Genomic DNA, 20,851 nt, shown 5'->3' with positions numbered 1-20,851 from the left:
ACATTCTTCTGCTTGGAAGTATTGAAGCAGGGGTCAAACGTCCATCTGGCAGTGAAGCATAGGAAGTGGCTAGGTGAACTCCAAGGTGCATTCCAGTGTTATGATTCTGTGAAGATAATCAGAAGTCGCCTGTTGTTGAATGGAGGGACCCTGGCTAATTGTGGCCCAAGAATCCTCAACACTGACTGTTCTGTGTTTGTCCACTGTGACAAATCCCTCCGGGGCCACACCTGCCTGATTCACACTTAGGTGTGCATTTATCCACTGCAAGTCCTCTCTTGGTTGGCTCTCTCTTCTTGATTCAGCTGGATCAGAACTTTGTGCAGCCCTTTCCAAATGCAGGGAGTATATGTGAGCACCCATAGACAGAAATGAGCAACCGACTCCCTTTCTCCACCTCTGAGTTCAGCTGTTTGGGCCAGGTGGGTGGGTTGGCTGGCTGCTGGCATATTCTAGCTGTTTTCACCCAACACACTTAACCAGTTTCCTAAATTAACCCATTTTCTGAATTTACTTGCCATGTTGAACCATAAATTACCAACTGGACTGGAAAACACAATAAACCACCAAAATAGACTGACAGAAACCTAAAAAAAGCATGACCAAGATGTCAAGCCTAGCATGTTGTAAAAATGCAGCTGCGAGGTATTTATTTAACCTAGTTAAACATTTATTTGGACAGACCTTCTGTGTAGGATTGCAAAAAAAGGAGATGCAGGGTGAATCTTCAAAGGTCATACTCCTTTTTAAGTACTAGGCACTATCACACAGTATTGTATGATAGTGCAAGTGCCAAAATAAATAAAATTTAAAAACAGCCCCAAATGTTGGTGTTCCTGTCCAGTCGAGTGTTTTCTCTTTGAAATACTGCTGTGGATGATCCCTAATGTTTGTGTTAAGGCAGTGGTGGGTGGCGATGATTGCTTCAACCTCTCACCTTATCTCTCCCGTCTTAAATTCCTTGTTGATTCTTTGTCCCATTGACATCTCTACCTGCCTTTTGGGCCAGGTGTGCAGGTTTAGCACGAATTCCTCGATTTCCTGTGAACCAGGGAACAATTAGTCACTGAGTCATGCTGTATCTCTCTGTACACGGCATTGTAGAAACTTCTAGCCCTTCCTGCCTCACCATTCCTTCCAAACTTTAATAACCCTGTCATTCCTTGCCTTGCCTTCTGTTTTCCAGCCTTTATTTGCCACATTTCAGTGTCCTGTCTCTTCTTTTCTTTTCTCTCCTCTCCTACCCACCTCCACACGCAGGGTCTTAGATTCCAGTGCTACCCCCTCACCCCTTGTTTACTCTCTAAGCTCTCCTTGGCCCCTCTCACTTGTGTTCCTACCCCTGTTCCTTGATATGTTCTTACCTATGAGCTCTCTTGATTTTTCTCCTTCAGTTTTGCCCCCTCCTGAAGTCCTCAACACTTTTATATGGTCCCATCCAATTTCCTGTGCTCCTTCTTCTGTTTCATACCTCCTTTAAAGCAGGAGCACTCAACTTTGTCAGCCCAAGAGCTGAATTTGTTTTCTGATGAGAGGCCTGCTTCTAAAAATAGGTGAGATCAGGAGTTATTAAAAGGTAAACTTGGTTTAATTTGCATTTTATAGAGTTAATATGATTATTTCACCTGTGGTTGTGCCCACATCCAAGTTTTCAGAAGCCACACATGTGCAACTCTGCTTTAAACGAACCAGCATGGCAGCCTGTGGCTGAAGAACCACCCGGAGTCCTCAGCCTAATTTAATATGTGTGGCAAGGGAAGAAAGATGAAGGTAGGAGACTGGCAGAAAGAAAGTCCTGACCCCTGTCTAAAATATAGGATGTTGGTGTGTGTGCATTTGTCTGACTGCATAATAAAAATTAGGTGTGAGTCTAATTCTGAATAAATAACCTGTTTGGAGCCTATCTATTATTATGCATCAGGGTTTTGCTGGGGAAAATGGGAAATACTGCTGGGAGGGAGAGGGATATATCTCGTTGCGCCTGATGCTTGCACTTTTCTCTAGGCAAGATTCAAACCATGTGAGCCACCACGGCCCACCCCAGACTGCGCCTGGCCAGGCATACTGTATGGAACACAGGTAAGCCAATGTACTAGGTGGATAAAATTTTTTAATATGTCCTACTCTGTCTGAAAGTTTTAGGCAGCTTAATATGTTAATTCAAAATAAGAATTCTGTTGCTCTCTCAAAAAATTACCTCTCAAGCATTATGTTTAGCTACTGCCTGGTTTTGTATAATGGGTTAAGTGAAAATATGGTTGCTTTTTGATTGCTGGGCACAACAGGACTGGTTGAATCAGCTACCACACATTGTAAATACTCATCCCTGTGAGTCAGTAAAATGGGAGTCCAAGCTACTATAGAAGTGGTTGAGAGGCCATCGCTCTTTGCCATTTTTTGCAACTTTAAAAAATCCACAGTGACCCAAGTGGGGAGTTGGTGCTACCACAGATGGAAACATCTTCCACTCTTCCTGTCCTGGTTCCACCCTTGCCCCAAGTGTCATGGGTGATGGTGGTGAAACAAAGTAGAGAGATAGAGTTCCTGGAGCTGCCCTATTTTGACAGGGCCCCTCTACGAATTTTCTCCCATGCTGGCTACCAGACAAAAGAGTTAACACTATTCAGATGACACAGCTGATGGGGGGAAGTTAGTTTAGCCCAAACAGAACTAGGAAGCTAACAACCCCAATTGAATTTAGCAGTTCACATGACATCCTGTCTCTCTTTACCCAGTTAAACATGTCCAGTGGATTGTACCAAGTTCTCTCCTTCACTTTTGCCCCCTCCAGCACTTTTAAATGGTGCCATCCTATAAGCTACTGTGGTTAATGGTTCAACATGTTCCCATCATCTCCAGTGGCATATTGAAAGGGGATGATGGGAATTGTTTGGCTCGAACACCTGAAGAGTACTATGTGGCTTACCCTTGCTTTGATAAACTTTGCTGAGCACAGATGGTATTCCATTTGCTGATCTAGGACCCTTTTCAGAGGAATGGTGGGTCCCTATCCCCTTCATATAAAGGATGATCGGGGTGTTAAATTTCTGTTCTTTATTTGGTTGCCCGTGCAATTGTAAGGCCTCTTCTGCATTCCTTCTAGTTCGTTGTACCAACTGCACGCTGAGACGGGCCAATCCTTCTCTGCTTCTCAAGCCTTGGTATCAGACACCCCTTCCATTTATCAGCGTCCATGGTCGGCCCCATGCCTGCCATATCCCCCTCAGGGCTTCAAACAGGAGTTCCACGACCCCATGTATGAGCAGGTGAACACGCTGGGGGACATGGGCAGTTCCCGGTACGCAACTGGCGTGGTGATAAAACAAGAGCAGATGGACTATGCTTTTGACACAGGTATAGTGCAAGAAAGTCAGAGTGTAGTGTATATAAGTGTGTGTGTATGTTTAGGACTAACTCTAGTTTTTTGGACCAGGTTTATCTTTTTCCTGCTGCAGCAACAGCCTGAATTTTGCTGAGTCCAGCTATGCTGGTTAACAATCTAAGTATTTTGAGTCACCAGATCTGGCCACTTGGCACTACTTATAATGCTATGCCAAAAGAGGAAAAGAAAGGAAAAAATAGTGGGGAGGCATCAGTACTGGCCCTGCCAAAATCTTGGATCCTGGCTGCTGTTGAAAGATGCCAGTTTATGGACATATCAAAACTGAGTACAGTACTCAGAACAATATTTATGTCTGTATGTAACTATATTTCCCAGCGATACCTCCAGCCAGGAACCCTGGGGCTGTGAGTTTTGACCAGCCGTCCCTAACCTTGTGCCTTCCAGAGGTGGTGGTCTACGACTCTCAGCACCCTCATATTCTGGTAGGAGATGATGGCACTCATAACTCAGTGTATCTGGAAGGTACCCTTTTCTTCAATACAGTATTGCTATTGTGTTGTGTATTTCCCATATGCGTTATATTCAGATTCCCTTTCATACACACTCATCTGATTTTGTTATAAGAGTTTTATAAATGAAGAAAACAACAAAAATCCTGCAGAGGGCTTTTTACTTGTTTCTGTTGTCATTGGTATAGAGGGCAGAGCACTAGGTTTGGCCTGGCCTTAGTTCCATTGGCAGATCTTGAAAGCTGAGCGGGGTTGAATTTGGTCAGACTTGGATGGGGTCCACCAGGTCTGTAGGCTTAACTGGGAAGTAAAAAAAATCCTGGAAGATGGCAAAGGGAACTCTCTTCCATAAGGCTGCCAAGAAAGCTGCGTGGGGCTCAGCTTGATTCATGGGCCTCTTCACCCTTACTTTGCTACAATGACAGTTGCCCAATCCATTTAACTGGTTTGCTGTGACCTGCCCTGGGGGGAAAAGAGCCAACCCTTCTGTAGCTTATGAGAGATCCTTGAGTATATGCAAATGTTTTAAGTTACCTTTTTTTCTATATCCATTAAACTTCAAGTACGCTCCTTTTTCTTTTCTTTTACTACCACGCGTGCCTACAGAAAAGGGATTTTTACCGATTTCATGACCTTCAGATGTTAGGAGGGAAAGAGAAAAAACTATTCTGTTCCCCAGGGCTGGCAAGACATTGCATAACCTTGAATCTTCACCTTCTCCGCCGCTGTCTGGAGTGGAAAGGAATTTCATTCACAAAATGGATGCACAGGAACTGGGCTCCAGAGAGGGAGTGTTGGGTTTCACTGCTCGTGCTCTCCTGGTGGTGCAATTGAACTCAGTAGGCAGGCTGGTAACTGGAGCCAAAGCTTGGCTCACTGCCCAGAGAAAGTAGGGGTATGTACAGAAAATGGCACCTGCAAACCTGGGAGGGAAGCATCCAACCGGCTTTTGAAATAGAGAGGCCTTTGGCTATCCAGGAGAAATGCACACACACTCAGCCCTTTTTACAGCCCCACGTTTCCCCAGGGACTGCCATTAGCGGCTTTACTCTCTTGCTTCTTCTGCTGCTGTGAACTTCTTAGAGTGTCAGCGATTAGTGGCGGGTAGGGGGGGGGAGCTTACATTATCCATGAGACCTGCCTTGATTTTCAGGATTTAACCCATTCATACAGAATAAATGTTTACTTGCTTTCATTTTTCTCTGCTGAGTGTAATGTGTATGTAGGTGGGAAGATAAAACTATTAGGTGGGGAATAAAACTGTTGCTCAATGGGTCATGGACTAGGGTACTGAAAGGTGTTTTTGTAGGTGTGGATCACCTAAGGCCCTCCAGATGTTGATAAACTACAACTCCCAGCATCCCTTATAGCTGGCTAGTTTAGGTGGAGTTTCTGGGAGTTGTGGCTCAGCAGCAACTGAAGGACCATAAGGTCTCCAGTCCTTATAAGAAAGACATGGTGTCAGTTTCTTTCACGCACTGCAATTTATTTTAATCATTTCTATATTCTACTTTTTCTTTAAAAAAATCCTTTCCATACCAGTTTGGCTTTCTTCTATCCACAGTAATGATAATCAATTCATGAATTAGAATCAGACGGATGTTAAACAATGAAACGCTAGAGCCAAAAAAAAAAAAAAATCCCCTGAAGAAAAATTCTAGTAAAATTGGTCATTAACAATATAAAAGCATTCAGAATAAGTGAGGGTGGAAGTGAGTTTATTCTCCAGCAGGAGTATTCCTCAAATTAATTCATTCTGGATTCAGTTCATATCCCACTTTTCTCCCCAAAATGGTATCCAATGATAGCACTGGCATCTTTAGCAATTGTACATCTGGAACAAAACCAGCAAATCCTGTTTATTCCATGCTGCACTTTTTCTGTTTGAGTTACAGATGTGCCAAGCTGCCATTCAATGTATATGAATGTGGAAGGACTCCCAAGTTGTTCCAGCTCTGAAGGCACATTAGGTGAGAAAAATAAGCTTAGGATTCTTGGTATACTTGATACAAGTGTCTCTTTAAAATGATAATAACAATGATAATAATAATAATTAAAATGATAATAATAATTTGCCCTGGATTGTTCTGGGAGTAGATTTGGATGCATGGCTGGGCAGAAATTAGTGGGGACAAGTTTCAGCTTGTATCATTTCCCAGAAAAAAATCCAATACTTTTCTCAGCAAAAATGCTCTGTGTGCAGATGTTTTGTAAGATTTTTAGCAGATGCTGCTTTGATTGTTGCTGCAGAAAAGTCTATGGAAGGCAGGCAGAAGAGATTTGATAGGCTTAAGCCTTCCCTTTACCATACAACAAGCAGCTAGAAGGTAGAGTAGAGACAAGTCAAATGACAGTCTAAGAAAGTTCCACACTGAAGGGTTCATAAAAAGAGCTAAATCAGGGTTTGAATTGTGTCTGGGTCTAAGAATCAGTCCAAGGATGCAAGGCAAGGACCCAAGCAATCAGTTACAGGAGCATATGGACAACACCATTCTCAGTATTAGGCTTCCTTCAAATTTTAAGCTTTATCTAAGAAATTGCAAATCTCCACACAACAGGGTTGCATCAATTATATTCAAGTATATTCATCAGCAGTGCTGACTTGCAGGTAGACATTTACTCCTGAACAGGTTGTTTGCAAGAGTGAGCTGCTGCACCTCATGGTCTCTTGATTGTCCACCTAGTGATGTTTTCACTCCTGCAGGCTTACAGGATGTTTGAAGGCTTCCTGATCTACCAAGATTACAGTGATGGGGGTCACCTTTTCCCTGTCTGCTATACTAGACCCAGGTGCTGCTCATGTATTGGTTTTGGAACCCTTCTTAGACTTGTCCTCCTCATTAGAAGATGACTCTCTGAATATCACGCTTCTTTTCTGCAGTGCTTCCTCAAATAATTATGCAACCATGTAACCATCATATGATCTTTCCAGGAAATAGTCCAAATGAGGAAATTTCTGCTGAGAGCACAAAAACCAAAAGCTTCAGATGCTTTGTACATTTGAATACAGTTCTCTTCTGCCCTCTAAGCCAATGATTTATGTCCAGATATTTATTTAAAATATGCATTTAATTCTGCTGGAGTAGAAATTAATCCTACAAAATGGACAGCAAAAACTGATCAAATTTATAGCATTCCATACATATGTGGCATATATGTGTGTTTATGACAACTCTTCTAAGGTCAAGGCACTTGTCTTGTCAGTTGTGTTATCTAAGAAAATTGCAACCCACTATGCCATTGTTCTGTCCAGTTTGGGAAGATTTGCAGTGAGATGGAGAATATCAACTTTGTCATTAAGCAACAGAGATCACAGATAACTGGGTCTCTCCAATTAAACAGAATCCTGGAGAGCTTTTCACAAATAATGTTGATTTAGATTGGGGTAGGGAATGGGTACTACCTATGAAACTCCTTGCCTCATCTAATAGTTGTTTAAAGATTCTTTCCATTAAAAACAAAATACATGAGAAGCTGACATACTGCAAAGTGAATAGTTAACCTCTAACAACATCTATATGTATAAATTTGGACTAATGTTGCCACGTGGTCCCAAGATGGTCTTAGAAAATAAAAACAGCGGCTAGCTGTAGCCCAGTAGCTGAATTAAAAGGGTGCTCACAAAGCAAGGAAGAAGCTAAGCTAAGGTGGTAAAGAGCATTGTGGGGACCTCAAGGAGTGACAGGAAACAATTTCAGAACTTTGTCTTCTTGTAAATGGGTGTCTCATTAGAGCCTATGTCCATATTATAGCCATTTTGTGAGAGCACCCACAACATGCTCCCAAAGTTCTAAGTGTGTCTGTGTGCCTATCTCTGGTCTAGATGATTGAATGGTCTGGCTCCATTTCTGCATATGAGTCTCCTTTACATATACAAGCACAGATCTCAGTCCTGTTTCGGTGGTTGTGGCATTAATGCATCAATTCATCCTTGGCTTTTACCATGGAATTATTGAGAAGGACCGGTCTGAATGACTAAAACACTGGGATTTTAGAGCAGCACATTGTTTGTATGCAGAAGATTGCAGATTCAATTCCTAGTGTCTTTGAGTCAAAGGATTTTGTAAAAAATTGAGACTTGTTGCTAGTCAGAATGAACAATATCAAGATGGACTTGTGTTAGGAGTTATAAAAGGCAGATTCATACTTTCAGGAAAGATGCACAATTTCTCCTAGTCTGGTTTCAGCCATAATAACTATAAGGCATTACCCACTCCAACAACCACAACAACAACAAAAAAACCCTTACTACTGAACATACAGATATCTTCATTGCTGGAGAGCGATTGGTAGAATGAACACCACTCATAATGGAAAGTTTTACAATGATGAGAAAGTGTCACATGGCTAAGCCAAGCTAATTGAAAGCCTAAGGAGCAGCAACTGTCATGTGATCAATTCTATCCATCCTGGGAAGAGTCTTGGTAGTTAATTTCTCAGTGACAATGACTTACATATATCTAGAAGAAATACCTGTTGCAGATCAGATTCTTGATATCTACCTGTGGTTGTTATTTTTTGCAGGGTATGGTTATGAGAAGCAAATGCGACCATTTGCAGATGATGTTTGTGTGGTTCCTGAGAAGTTTGAAGGTCAGAGACAATTGCGCTTGGCTTTAGTTACCTTAATAGCCGAGCTACCCAATCTTCCAGTTGTATATTTGAACTAAGAATACATTTTCCATAAATGTAGTATTCCCTTAAATATCGTTCCTCCAATTATAGTAGTTCTCTGTAGTTTTGCATGGTCCAGAGGTGGTGGACTTCAATTCCCATCATCCTTTACATATTTGGTGAGCACCAAGTTGGTGCTTTTAATATAAATTGATATAATAATAATAATAATAATAATAATAATAATAATAATAATAATAATAATATCTGAACTTGAACCAGAATATCCACATACCAGTCCCAGGGAATATGTGGTCTATGACATTTTACAGGTAGATATTTGGATTATTTTCTTCCCTTCCAGAGAGTGGGTACTCATAGGAATACCCAAGCTGAAATCCCACTCTTCCCACTATTTGAGAAGGATGAAGAATTAGACTTCTAAATATCAAATGTATAATCCACAATTGATTTTGCATCTTTGAAAACATTGGGGTTCCCACAGGCTTGCTGATATAGTATTTCCCTCTTGATTCTCCCTGCCTCTGCATCTTTATCAACATACCTATTTGCAATCCCACCTAAGTTTCCTCTTAGATGGTGTGATAATAAAGGAGAAATATTTTGAAATATAGCAGCATTCCCAAAGACCTGGGATTGCAATTCCTAGATTTCCAGCCATCCTTGCTAAGAATTCTGAGAGTTGTCATCTCAGTATCCCTGGAGAGCATGAGGCTGGAGAAGGCTGATCGATAGAATCCCTTTGTCTTTTTCCTGTAGGGGAAGCAAAACATAGAAGTTTGATTTTTAAGACATGACATGGGCCCTCCATGAATTTTCCCCAGAATTAAATGATGGGAAGTGCAGTTTTTTAAATCATTTTTTTCCTCCCTTTCATTATATATGTTGCACTTGATAGGGGACATTAAGCAAGAAGGAAGTGGATACCGTGAGGGCCCCCCTTATCAACGGCGGGGGTCTCTACAGCTTTGGCAATTTCTGGTGGCTTTGCTAGATGATCCAAACAACTCCCATTTTATTGCCTGGACAGGCCGAGGGATGGAGTTCAAACTCATTGAACCGGAAGAGGTGAGATTTTCCATTACTCGTTTACTGAAAACTATTTTATACACCCTTCACTGATTGTGGATTACAGGACCCCAGTTTAAGTCCAAAAGGGCCATATCTGACCTTGGAATTATTCCCTTCTAAAGTAGTCAAATTATTCTGCAAAGGAAAAAGAATATTAAGTACACGGGGACTAGTCTTATTTGCTGATTGCAATTAATTTGATGATGATATTTATTTATTTATTTGTTTGTTTATTTATTTATATTTCAAATTTAGATACCGCCCATCTCACAAAAAGTGACTCTGGGTGGTTCACAATAAAACAGCAATAAATATTAAAAATACAATAAAAACAATATAAAAATACAGTAAAAGTAGAATTAAAACTAAACACATACACAAATAACAATATCTTCCAAGATGTTGATGATCAGTAAGATGTTAACATATGGGAGCCTCTTCAAGGTGCTAGTCACCCCCAGGGTTAGTTGCCCCTTTTTTCACCCCATGCCAGTTGGCAGAGCCAGGTCTTGACTGCTTTCTGAAAGGACAAGAGAGTTGGGGCCTGCCTCACCTCTGGGGAGAGAGTATTCCATAAGGCGGAGCCACGGCAGAGAAGGCTCTCTTTCTGGACTCTGCCAGTCGACATTCTTTCATCGATGGGATCCGCAGCACACCATCCCTGCCTGACTGGGTGGGATGGGTGGATATAATGGGGGTGAGGCGGTCCCTCAGGTAACCCGGTCCCATGCCATGTAGGGCTTTAAAGGTGATAACCAACACCTTGAATTGGACCCAGAAGCAGACTGGGACCCAATGCAGCTCATGTAGCAACGGTGTAACATGTGCCATCCTTGGGGCACCTAAAATTGCCCGCATGGCTGCATTTTGAACCAGCTGAAGCTTCCGGATACTCTTCAAGGGTAGCCCCATGTAGAGCGCATTGCAACAGTCTATATGGGAGATGACTAGGGCCTGAGTGACTGACTGAAGGGACTCCCGATCCAGAAAAGGGCGTAACTGGTGCTTCTTCGAGCAGGAGTCGTGAGTCCAGGAGGACCCCTAGGTTACACACCGGGTCTGTCTGGGGTAGTGCGACCCCATCCAGAAGCAAAGATGGTAAACTTCTGGATACAGAGGAGCCCCCAACCCACAGCCACTCCGTCTTACCAAGGTTCAGCTGAAGCCTGTTGTTACCCATCCAGACCCCCACAGCCTCCAGGCACTGTGAAAGGGTAGCCACAGCATCACTCAAATCACCTGGGATGGAGATATATAACTGGGTATCATCTGCATATTGATGATACCTCATCCCATGGTGGTGGATGATCTCACCCAGCGGTTTCATGTAGATGTTGAAAAGGAGCGGGGAGAGTACTGAACCCTGTGGCACCCCACAAAGGAGGGGCCGCAGGCTGGACCTCTCGCTCCCTCTCAACACCGATTGTGACTGGCCTTGGAGGAAGGAGGTGAACCAGCACAAAACTCTGCCACCGACCCCCAACTCCCCAAGCTGACCCAAAAGAATACCATGGTTGATGGTATCGAAAGCCGCTGAGAGGTCAAGAAAAACAAGGATGGATGCACTACCTCCATCCCACTCCCGCCAGAGATCATCCAAGAGTGCGACCAGTGTTGTTTCAGTCCCAAATCCAGGCCTGAAACCTAACTGGAAAGGGTCCAGATAATCTGTTTCATCCAGGATCCTCTGAAGCTGCAACGCCACCACTTTCTCAACCACCTTCCCTAAAAAGGGAAGGTGGGGGACTGGATGAAAATTGTCCAGTACGCTGGGATCCAGTGATGGTTTCTTAAGGAGGGGGTACACCAGTGCCTCTTTAAAGGCCACTGGAAACACTCCCTCTCTCAAGGATGAATTCACCATCGCCTGGACCTACCCACATGTCACCTCCCGAGCTGCCTTAACCAGCCAGGAGGGGCATGGATCTAATTGACAGGTAGTGGCATTTACAGCCTGGAGGACCCTGTCCACTTCCTCAGGTCCAACAGGGTCAAACTGTTCCCAGATAACAGGGTAAGTACGTACCCCTGGCATCTCCACAGGCCTTGCCCCACGCTTGGCATCCAACTGGGAACATATCTGAGTGATTTTATCCGCCAGATGCCCAGAAAACTCTTCTGTGCAGCCCTGTAGGTGGGTCACTGGGCCCACCTTTCCCAAAAGAGATCGAGTGATCTTGAACAAGGCTGTTGGGCGGCATTCTACGGATGCAATAAGAGCGGAGAAATGTTGATGTTTCACCGCTCTTACCGCCACAAGGTAGGCCTTAATAGCGTCTCTAGCCTGTGTTCGGTCGGATTCAGTCCTTGTTTTCCTCCAGCGGTGCTCTAGACGTCTCTTAATCCTTTTCAGAACCCTCAACTTCTCCTTAAACCACGGGGAGCATTGGGCTCGATGGGTCAAGAGAGGTTGTAAATATAAATATGCAGTTTTCATTGATGAAAAGGGAAAGGTGTTCTGCATTAAAGATGAGTTTTTTTCCCAACTCTTTAATACAAATATACTTCCCGAACTTGTATATAAACATGAAGCCAGCTATAAACCAATTGTTACAGTTTCCCCAGCTGTAACTTCAGTTGGCAACTCAAACCTGTATATTAGGTCAAAGTACACACACAAAAATCATTATATTGGAGAAATTTACTTACAAAAACTGTAAATTGGGGAGCGTATATAGAAAATGCACATATTGGAAGAAATGTGCACAGAATTGTCTGTCAATGGTCATTTGGATTTTTAAGAGAAAGCGCCCAAGTATGAATAGGAAGTTTTTGCTTGTCTCTCCAAGACCTTACCCCAGTTGCTTTGCATGTAAATGTGATCTCTTCACTTTGGATTGGCCCTACAGGTGGCACGACTTTGGGGCATCCAGAAGAATCGTCCAGCCATGAACTATGACAAGTTGAGTCGTTCCCTTCGTTACTATTATGAAAAAGGCATTATGCAAAAGGTTGGTCTGGAGTTGAATTGCTTGACACATGCCATTTAAACTTGGGAAGGTGGACGCTTATCTGTTAAAGAACTGCCAGACTACCTAATCTCTAGTTTCCCATTTCTAGCAGTATCTGGGGCTTTCTGAACACAGATGGTCCTAGGTTAAATATCTGCTCACTGTTCTGGGCAGAGCTATGTATTTTGTGCCAAGAAAATAATGTTGGTTAGTTGGATTAAAAATACAAGAGAAAGTGGGGATGGCAGATTTTGCAATCTAGGTTTGCACCGTGCTTCTTATTTAATAACAACAAATTTAATAAATAAATTTGAAGGGAAGGGCCACCAGCAATGCAAAATTCTAACACATTGGTAACCATCAGGCTAGGTCTTGATGTGCAGCAAAGTCAGGAGACCTGTAGCAAGCAGCACCATGAACTGGGGATTGATCAAGGTGGGATAATTGCCTGGAGGGCACAGGAAGATTTAATGAAGTGTTGCCCTTCTTTATCTTGGGGTGGCCCTATTAACCACCTTGCTCAGCACTTGATGCTCTTGGATTTTGTTCCATCGAACAAAACCCGTCTCATGAGGGTTATAAATCTGCCTTTTTTGCTTTTTTTGTTTTGAAAAAAACTGGTTGAGCATCTTCCCACCTTCGCTGTCTATTTAACTGTTACAAATGCTTACGGTAATGCTATGATCTGTTTATTATATTGTGTGTGTATATGTGTCTATGTGTGTGTGTGCCTTCGAGTCAGTGTTGACTCCTGGCAACTGCCTGGACAAGTCCCTGCAGTATTCTTGGCAAGATTTTGGAAGTGGTTTGCCATTGCCTCCTTGCTAGGGCTGAGAGAGAGTGACTGGCCCAAAGTCACCCAGCTGGCTTCGTGCCTAGTATGTTAAAACCTCCAATACATATAGGCGTCTGCATGTTTTAATTTTTGATTGGGTTGACTGTGTATTCCCAGTCCTTATACATTATTTTATAAACATACCTGGTTTCTGTGCTTTGTTTCCATTTTAATCCAAGTTACAGAGTTGGGAACAATATGCTGCTCGGCATCAGTTCTGACTGGAATGGCTTATAGGCCCTGTAAAATGAATTTTAAAATGCACACATAAAGTTAAAGAGAAAAAACACATTTTAAATGTGCATTTTTAGTACTTCTTCCCAGAACCTCATGCCAGTTGTTTTGAAAAACAACTGGAGTGCTATGTAAGCCAAATCCAGCGAAACGTAAAATAGAGGTCTAACAAACAAAGAAGCAACATAGCATGCTTGTCATGTCTGGGGACATCCATGCGCGGGGGGGGGGGGGCGGTTCCAAGAAGACCTGCTACATTTCTTGTGCATTTCTCCCCCCTCTGATATAGGTGGCTGGTGAGCGTTACGTGTACAAGTTTGTCTGTGAGCCTGAGGTGTTGTTCTCCCTTGCCTTTCCTGACAATCAGCGTCCATCCCTGAAGGCTGAGTTGGAGTGGCACGTCAGCGAGGAAGATACAGTTCCTCTGTCCCACTTGGATGAAAATGCTGCCTACCTGGCAGATCTGGGAGGGGCCCAGCCTTATGGAAAAGGCTGCACATACTAGCCAGCAATAGAATGGACAGTTCACATCGGGGCGAGTTGTGTGTGTGTATCTGTATATATTTATATAAATATATATATATATATATATATATATATATGAAGATGTTTCTCAGTTACCAATATAGAGTGCGGCCTTGCTCTTGGAAGCTATGTCAGAAGCCTTGGAAGAAAGGCAGCGGGGTCTGCCACTTGGAAAGTGAAGCTTGGATTTGGCTTCAAATCCTGCCTTAGCCACAGACTCCCTGGGTGAATGTGGGGCAACTCTTTCAGGCTGTTCTCAAGGAGTGGCAACCTACCTCACAGGGATGTTGTGAGGGCAAATAAGATAAAGACTATAAAGTGCTTTGTACATCTTGCTTTTTATTTTAAAGGCTATCTTGATTCAACAATAACTACACCAAACCTGAACAAGAGGAAGGTGAGGTCTTTCTGGTTTTAAATGGGGTTCTTCCTTGCTTGGGGCTGATGGAATATGTACACTCCAAACTCAAAAGAATTTCTTTGCAGCTGGATGATGGATTGTGGACTCTTTTGCAGAGGATAAATGGATATACGCAACAGAGAGAGCAGACTAACCCATCGTGATGCCAAGTGCTCAAGTGAGAAGAGTTGGCAAAGAAGTTAATCCTTTTAATGTCCTTCAAGAACCATAAAACAGTTGCTGTAGCTTAGCCTGTGCTCTTTTCCAACAGAATGGAATACTACCTATAATATAATTGTTTGAGTCAAGAGGGATATTTATCTAGATCAGCCTCCTGTGACTTGGTGGCCTTCAGAAGTACTGTAACTCCACTTTCCCATCACCCACAGCTCAAAAGAACAAAATCCACATTGGTTCCTCCAATGTGAATAGCTGTCATACAGGGAAGGCTCTTCCCTTCAAATGTTGTGGTTGTTATTATGTAGATTTAATATAGCTGCCCACTCCAGTTGCCATCTAGTGGGACCTAGGAAGCAGGCCTTTTCTGTAGTGGCCCCTGTCCTGGGGAATACTCTTCCCCCTGAGATCTGGCACACCCTCACCCTTTTAGCTTTCTGGAAAGCCATTAAGAGCTGGTTCTCCCCCAAGCATTGGGATATGGTGAAGTTAGAGACTAGGGATTGTATTGCTGGATGCACTGGAGAGTGCGGTTGAACTGCTAGGTTTTGGTTTTACAGGGAGCTTGGGCTACACAAGATGGGTGGCCATGTAAGTGGAAGGAAGGAAGGAAGGAAGGAAGGAAGGAAGGAAGGAAGGAAGGAAGGAAGGAAGGAAGGAAGGAAGGAAGGAAGGAAGGAAGGAAGGAAGGAAGGAAGGAAGGAAGGAAGGAAGGAAGGAAGGAAGGAAGGAAGGAAGGAAGGAAGGAAGGAAAGAGAGAAAGAAAGAAAGAAAGAAAGAAAGAAAGAAAGAAAGAAAGAAAGAAAGAAAGAAAGAAAGAAAGAAAGAAAGAAAGAAAGAAAGAAAAAGAAAAAAGCTGGCTGGTCTGGTGAAACACAGAAACTCAGACAGCAGCTTCTTAAAGAATGTTTTAAGGTTTATGCAGATTGTATCCGTGGCAGCTGCAGTAGGACCCTTGTAAGCTCTAGGCACATTTATATTCATAGGCTCTTGTTGTAGTAACAGTCTGGATGTTTGGGGATATAAAGGTATTTTCTGGACCTATATTCTTCAACAAGTTGCAGGGAATTTTCTTTTGTCCATGTTGCAAAATTGAATTGCAGTGAAGTTTACACACAATGAAATAGTAATGATGTCTTAAATTAATTTTAGGATGTAACATTTCGATTTTACTGTTATTTTTTATATTTTAATAAAAAAAAAACTTTTGTAGGCCCTAGGCACTGTGCCTTATTGTGCCAAATGGATAATACAGGGAGGGTATCCACTAGGTTTTCTTGAGCCTTCCCTGCAAATTTATTTTCCTGAACTTGCCTTACCTTTCAGTTCTGGCACTTCCATCTTTGTCTGATAGCTTCCAACTCAAGTCAAGATTGATGCCTCTGCTCATCTGATGCTTGGTGTCATGTACTAAGCCATGGTTTATTTAACCATGTTTTACATACACTATAAGTGGAGAGTGATTTACTAATCAATGACTGGGGTTACGGGAAATGCAAAGCCAAAAATAAACTATCTCATGACAATGTAGAACGAATGTACTTGATCAGAAATACAGGAAAAAGATGCTTTTTTATGACTCTCATTCAGAAAGATCATGTACAAAACCACCATTGATGTGAAAGGAGTCAAGAGATGATGCCTGCTTGCATGAATGAATGAATGAATGAATGAATGAATGAATGAATGAATGAATGAACGAACGCTTGCATGAGCCCAGAATGAGAGTAGGCAGACTTGGGAAGAAGCCCCACTGGAATTTAATATGCCTGAATAATTCTGCCAGGATTCAAATTACAGTCTCTGTCAAGGAACTACTACAGGTAGTCCCTGGGTTAAGAACACCCAGTTTAAGGACGACCCATCATTAAGAACAGAGCCTATTGTAGCAATATTTGAGTTAAATACACAATGGTTTGAGTTCATTACACAATAGTACTTATACAGCATTATATAATAATACGGTTCTGGCTGACGTACAAATTCGACTTAAGGACAGACCTTGGGAATGGAACTCGTTCTTAAACTGGGGACTACCTGTACTTCATTTCTGCATGAATAACATGCAGTGTTATCAAAATCATTTAGTTGAGCTGAAGGTAGACCTGGGTTTGCTCTCTGTCAGAAGTGTCCATTTGGCAACAACTTGTCCCTTATCCCTCTTGGGGAAGAACTCTAGATGAAAAGTTGTTGTAGGCTCTCTTAACATTTCCAGGGCTTTCGTCCCCAAAAATTACCATCAGTTAAGCTGCTTGTTGCAGGGATTTCAGCTTTTAGTGTGCCCTATTTACTGTTCATTACATTTTTTTCTTTTTACATGCAGCTGTTGATCTGGATATTTTTTAAATGGCAACTTGTTTTCACTCTTGTTGGTTGTGCTGGATGACTCTGTCTTCAGTCTCTATCCAGGCAATCTGGCTTATGTACGTTTTAGGCCCTGGCCACTAGAAGAGGTTATGGGTTGCTCTGCTTTGCAGTGTGCAGAAGACAAAAATGTAGTTTAAAAAGTGCTCCTATGAGGTTTTTAAATTATTTGATGGACATGATGGTACATGATTGAATCTCATTTTTAATTTTCCTTTATTTCTGTGTCATCTGTGATCGAGGGCTAAAGCTCAATTTAATCATTTCAAACTTCCAGCATACAGATTTAGATATATTTGGAAAAGACTTTACATTTTAAATTCTTTTCTCCCTAAATGTTATGCACACCAGTGCTCCTATGTGAATCTGGGACTGGGAAGACCAAAGGAGAGCAGGATATCCCTGGACATGAATACATTTTCCATCTAGATGTTGTTAGCTTGACCTCAGAGTAAAGATGGCCTGGACTGATCTGCCTGGTTGCACAAGATTCCAGGAAGTGCAGAAAATGAAAAAAAAAAAAGTGATTGGGGTATTGCAGAAAAGGTGGCAGTGAGATGGATTTTTCACAACTATCAGCCACACGTTGCCATGTGGACTTCTCTCCATCCCATTCTCTGGCCTGCAGAAATCTGAAAGCCTAGAATTTAGGACTACATTGGTATGTATATTATTTCTGCCGTTGTGATCCAAGGAAGGCCACACAGGTAAACCTTTCTCATCCTGATTTATTTATTTATTTTTTTGCCCAGGGAACCTATGACTTGTACCTATTTCTTCTCTCCCATAGCTCACAGGAATTTGGACAGGCTTGTTTTATAGTGCTTATTGTGAACAACAGGCTAGATAATGTATACAGGGTTAATATTTGATTTTATGTCTTGCTTTCTTCCGTGCTGGAACTCAGAACAGCTTATTTGCATTGGCCAAGAGGTCACCCGCCCACCAGTGCATTGAAGCAAGTGGAAACATACTTCATTTCAGCAAAGACTTCCAACTATAAATATGGCTGCAGTATCAAATTGCCTCCACATAAAAACAAAGTCTGATACTAAATTGCGTTATATAGCAAAAAGATTTGGGGCTTAGGAGGCAATTAAACATTTCCATCAAACAATATAATCATTTACATAATTTTCTCATTTACGTGGTTTAGTCGTGTTTTTTTAAAAAAAACCCTTTGCATTATTTATGTGGGCCATTTATTTGAGTTTCCTGTACTTTCAGAGATTTCTGAAATCTCCTTTTCACCCCTTCCTCATCAGAGGAAGGGCATTGTTTGCAGCAGCTCCAAGTCTAGCAAAAAGTCCTTCCAATGCCTGGGTATGTATCTGGGCTTCAGAGGAATCCTGAATCCAGTAGTTTTACAGCCCTCCCTCTAGCACTGTTTTTTTAGCCTCCTATGATTTTGTTCTGCAATCCTGAGGGTAGGGGGTTGATTTGCCTCTCCAAGATTTCTCAGACCTTGAAGAGAAATTCTGAAAAATCCTAGAGCTTTTAAGATGCTTCTCCCTCCTCTGCCCTACCCAAAAGAGTAACCTAAATCAGGGTTCCTCAACCTTGGCAACTTTAAGACGGACTCCCAGAATTCCCCAGCCAGGAATTCTGGGAGTTGAAGTCCACCCGTCTTAAGTTGCCAAGGTTGAGGAACCCTGGCCTATATCATTTGCAGTCACTACAGGCCCTTGAAATCATATGCTGTGGACAGTAATCCACAACTGCCTTACTTCCTTTTGGCCTCTGTGAGAGATATCAGTATGAATAATACACATGCCTTGCGACCTAGCATTCTGAACTCCTTTTCTTGTCTGCTTAGTGGCAGAAGACAGGAATGCAGAATCTTTCGAAGTCTTATCACTCATTCTGAATGTTTCTCTTCTAGTTCCATGAGACATTTCAATCTGATGTGGTATCAGGAAATAGCAAACAATTTTTTCCAGTGAGTAAGTAATTTACAGACTTGATCTGGAATGCATGGAGTATTACATTATTACACGATTTGCATCTTAGTTTCTCTCTCTGTGATTTTGATTTTGGTTTACTACTAATGTGGAGTCCTTGGGGTTCTCTGAGCTTGGTTCTTTTCTTGCAAACGTTTCATTACCTGGCTAGGTAACATCAGTGCTAGAATGGGATGGGGTTTGCTCTCTGTTTATATACTGTGGCATGCCCTGCCAGTGGGGGTGGGGGTGGAGGTTTTATGTGTCTGTTGATTGCTGCCCAAGGCATCTACACACTATTCAAAAGAGACAATAGAAAAGAAAACAAAAGACCAGAACATCTCCTCACCAGCAATCATCACCCAGATAAGCAGAGATTACCAGCAGGCACACAATCAAGCAGTAAACAATACCCTAATCAAGGAACTGGGGGGGGGGGATAAAACAAAACAAAACCCACACACCCACTAACACTGGCAGGGCATGCCACAATATATAAACAGAGAGCAAACCCCATCCCATTCTAGCACTGAAGATGTTACCTAGCCTGGTAAGGAAACGTTTGCAAGAAAAGAACCAAGCTCAGAGAACCCCAAGGACTCCACAGTTCAACCCTGAGCTACACATATTTGCCTCTATTGTTACTACTAATGTATTTATTACTCCAAATGAGTACTGTATGGAATATTTTGTGATATTTATTCCCATCTGATGTTATGGTCTGGCTCTAACTTTCTTGTTTGGAAACTTAGAGCTTGGCATTCTAAATTGCATTCCCATAAAAAACTTAACTTTTCAGACAAGATTGATTTCTTAGAGTGACAGGCATTCTTTTCACATTATTCTCTCTATATATGAGTGTATGGATGTGGGTAGCAAAGAACTCTGTTCTGAGGAATCTTTAAATATGAGTTGAATTGGTTAAAAATATTAACCCATTTCTCTATATTTTTGAAAGTGTCTAACCTGCTCCACTTTTGCTGTTCCAGCTTCTTAAAGTCACTGAAGCACCTGTTTGGCAAATAAATACAGGTGACCAGCTCAAGTTAAAGAAAGCAAAAGAGAAGGAAATCTAGCCCTCCTCTCCAACTATGGCAGATTATGACTCCTGTAGTTCCCTGTCAATGTAGCCAATAGTCCTGCTGACTGGAAAACATGGGAATTGTATTCCAGCATTCCTGGAAGACTATGAAATGGGAAGGCTGTTAAATCAGTGAAATAATTGGCCCTTAAAGTGAGCAATTTGGTACCTGTTTTCTGATTGTTGCAGTTGCTGTATGCCAGTGGTTCTCAAAGTGTGGTCTGGGGACCCTTGGGGGTTCCTGAGACCCTTTCAAGGGGCCCATGAAGCCAAATAAATATTTTTAAATTTCTCAGTTTTAATTTCTAATGCAGTAAATATCAATAGATATACCCCACATAACCCAAAGCTCTTTGGGATCCTCAGTCCTTTTTAAGAATGTAAAAGGGTCCTGGAACCAAAATGTTTGAGACCCGCTGCTCCATGCAATGCTCATATTCTGGGTTAGCACTGTTAATTTGATACTCTGCTATGGCTACAGAGCAGAATATTCAGTTCTCTCTGTGTTTGTCCTAGATGTGGAGGGAAATCCGTGTCTTAATCACAGCCTTCAGTAATTCTAACTGAAAAATACTGAAATGCTATATGTTCCTGCAAGTAAAACTCATTACCTATGCTTAACGCTTGCTTTTATGCTAATTGAAAATCTGCATTTAGTGATCTAAATTAGCACCGGGATATGCTTAAAATGAGCAAGTAAGCAACCCGTATTAACCAGTAGAAAAGACATGGCTTTTGGAAGTGTGCTTCATAGTTCTCTCTCTGTGTTTGTCCTAGATGTGAAGG

At 42.1% G+C, this 20,851-nt stretch overlaps 1 protein-coding gene across 2 annotated transcripts in view; it reads left to right on the top strand.

Moving 5' to 3' along the window:
* The window catches only part of ETV4 (ETS variant transcription factor 4), a 35,723-nt gene extending 20,420 nt beyond the window's left edge, over positions 1-15,303 (top strand). The window contains exons 7-14 of one of the 2 annotated variants that reach the window (XM_025166877.2): positions 2,005-2,079; positions 3,104-3,354; positions 3,719-3,865; positions 5,748-5,822; positions 8,377-8,445; positions 9,386-9,555; positions 12,408-12,509; positions 13,868-15,303. In XM_025166877.2, the coding sequence (XP_025022645.1) occupies positions 2,005-2,079; positions 3,104-3,354; positions 3,719-3,865; positions 5,748-5,822; positions 8,377-8,445; positions 9,386-9,555; positions 12,408-12,509; positions 13,868-14,083 (1,105 nt within the window). In that variant the 3' untranslated portion in view covers positions 14,084-15,303. The remainder of the gene's footprint in view (positions 1-2,004; positions 2,080-3,103; positions 3,355-3,718; positions 3,866-5,747; positions 5,823-8,376; positions 8,446-9,385; positions 9,556-12,407; positions 12,510-13,867) is intronic. The other variant, XM_007428566.4, reaches the window with a different exon arrangement.
* Positions 15,304-20,851: the final 5,548 nt, after the last annotated feature.

This window comes from Python bivittatus, unplaced genomic scaffold (genome assembly GCF_059951505.1).
Source record: "Python bivittatus isolate LINGU-HERP-01145 unplaced genomic scaffold, Pbiv_v1 ctg000410_np1212, whole genome shotgun sequence".
Classification (NCBI taxonomy): domain Eukaryota; kingdom Metazoa; phylum Chordata; class Lepidosauria; order Squamata; family Pythonidae; genus Python; species Python bivittatus.
This window is presented reverse-complemented; position numbering and strand designations above follow the sequence as displayed.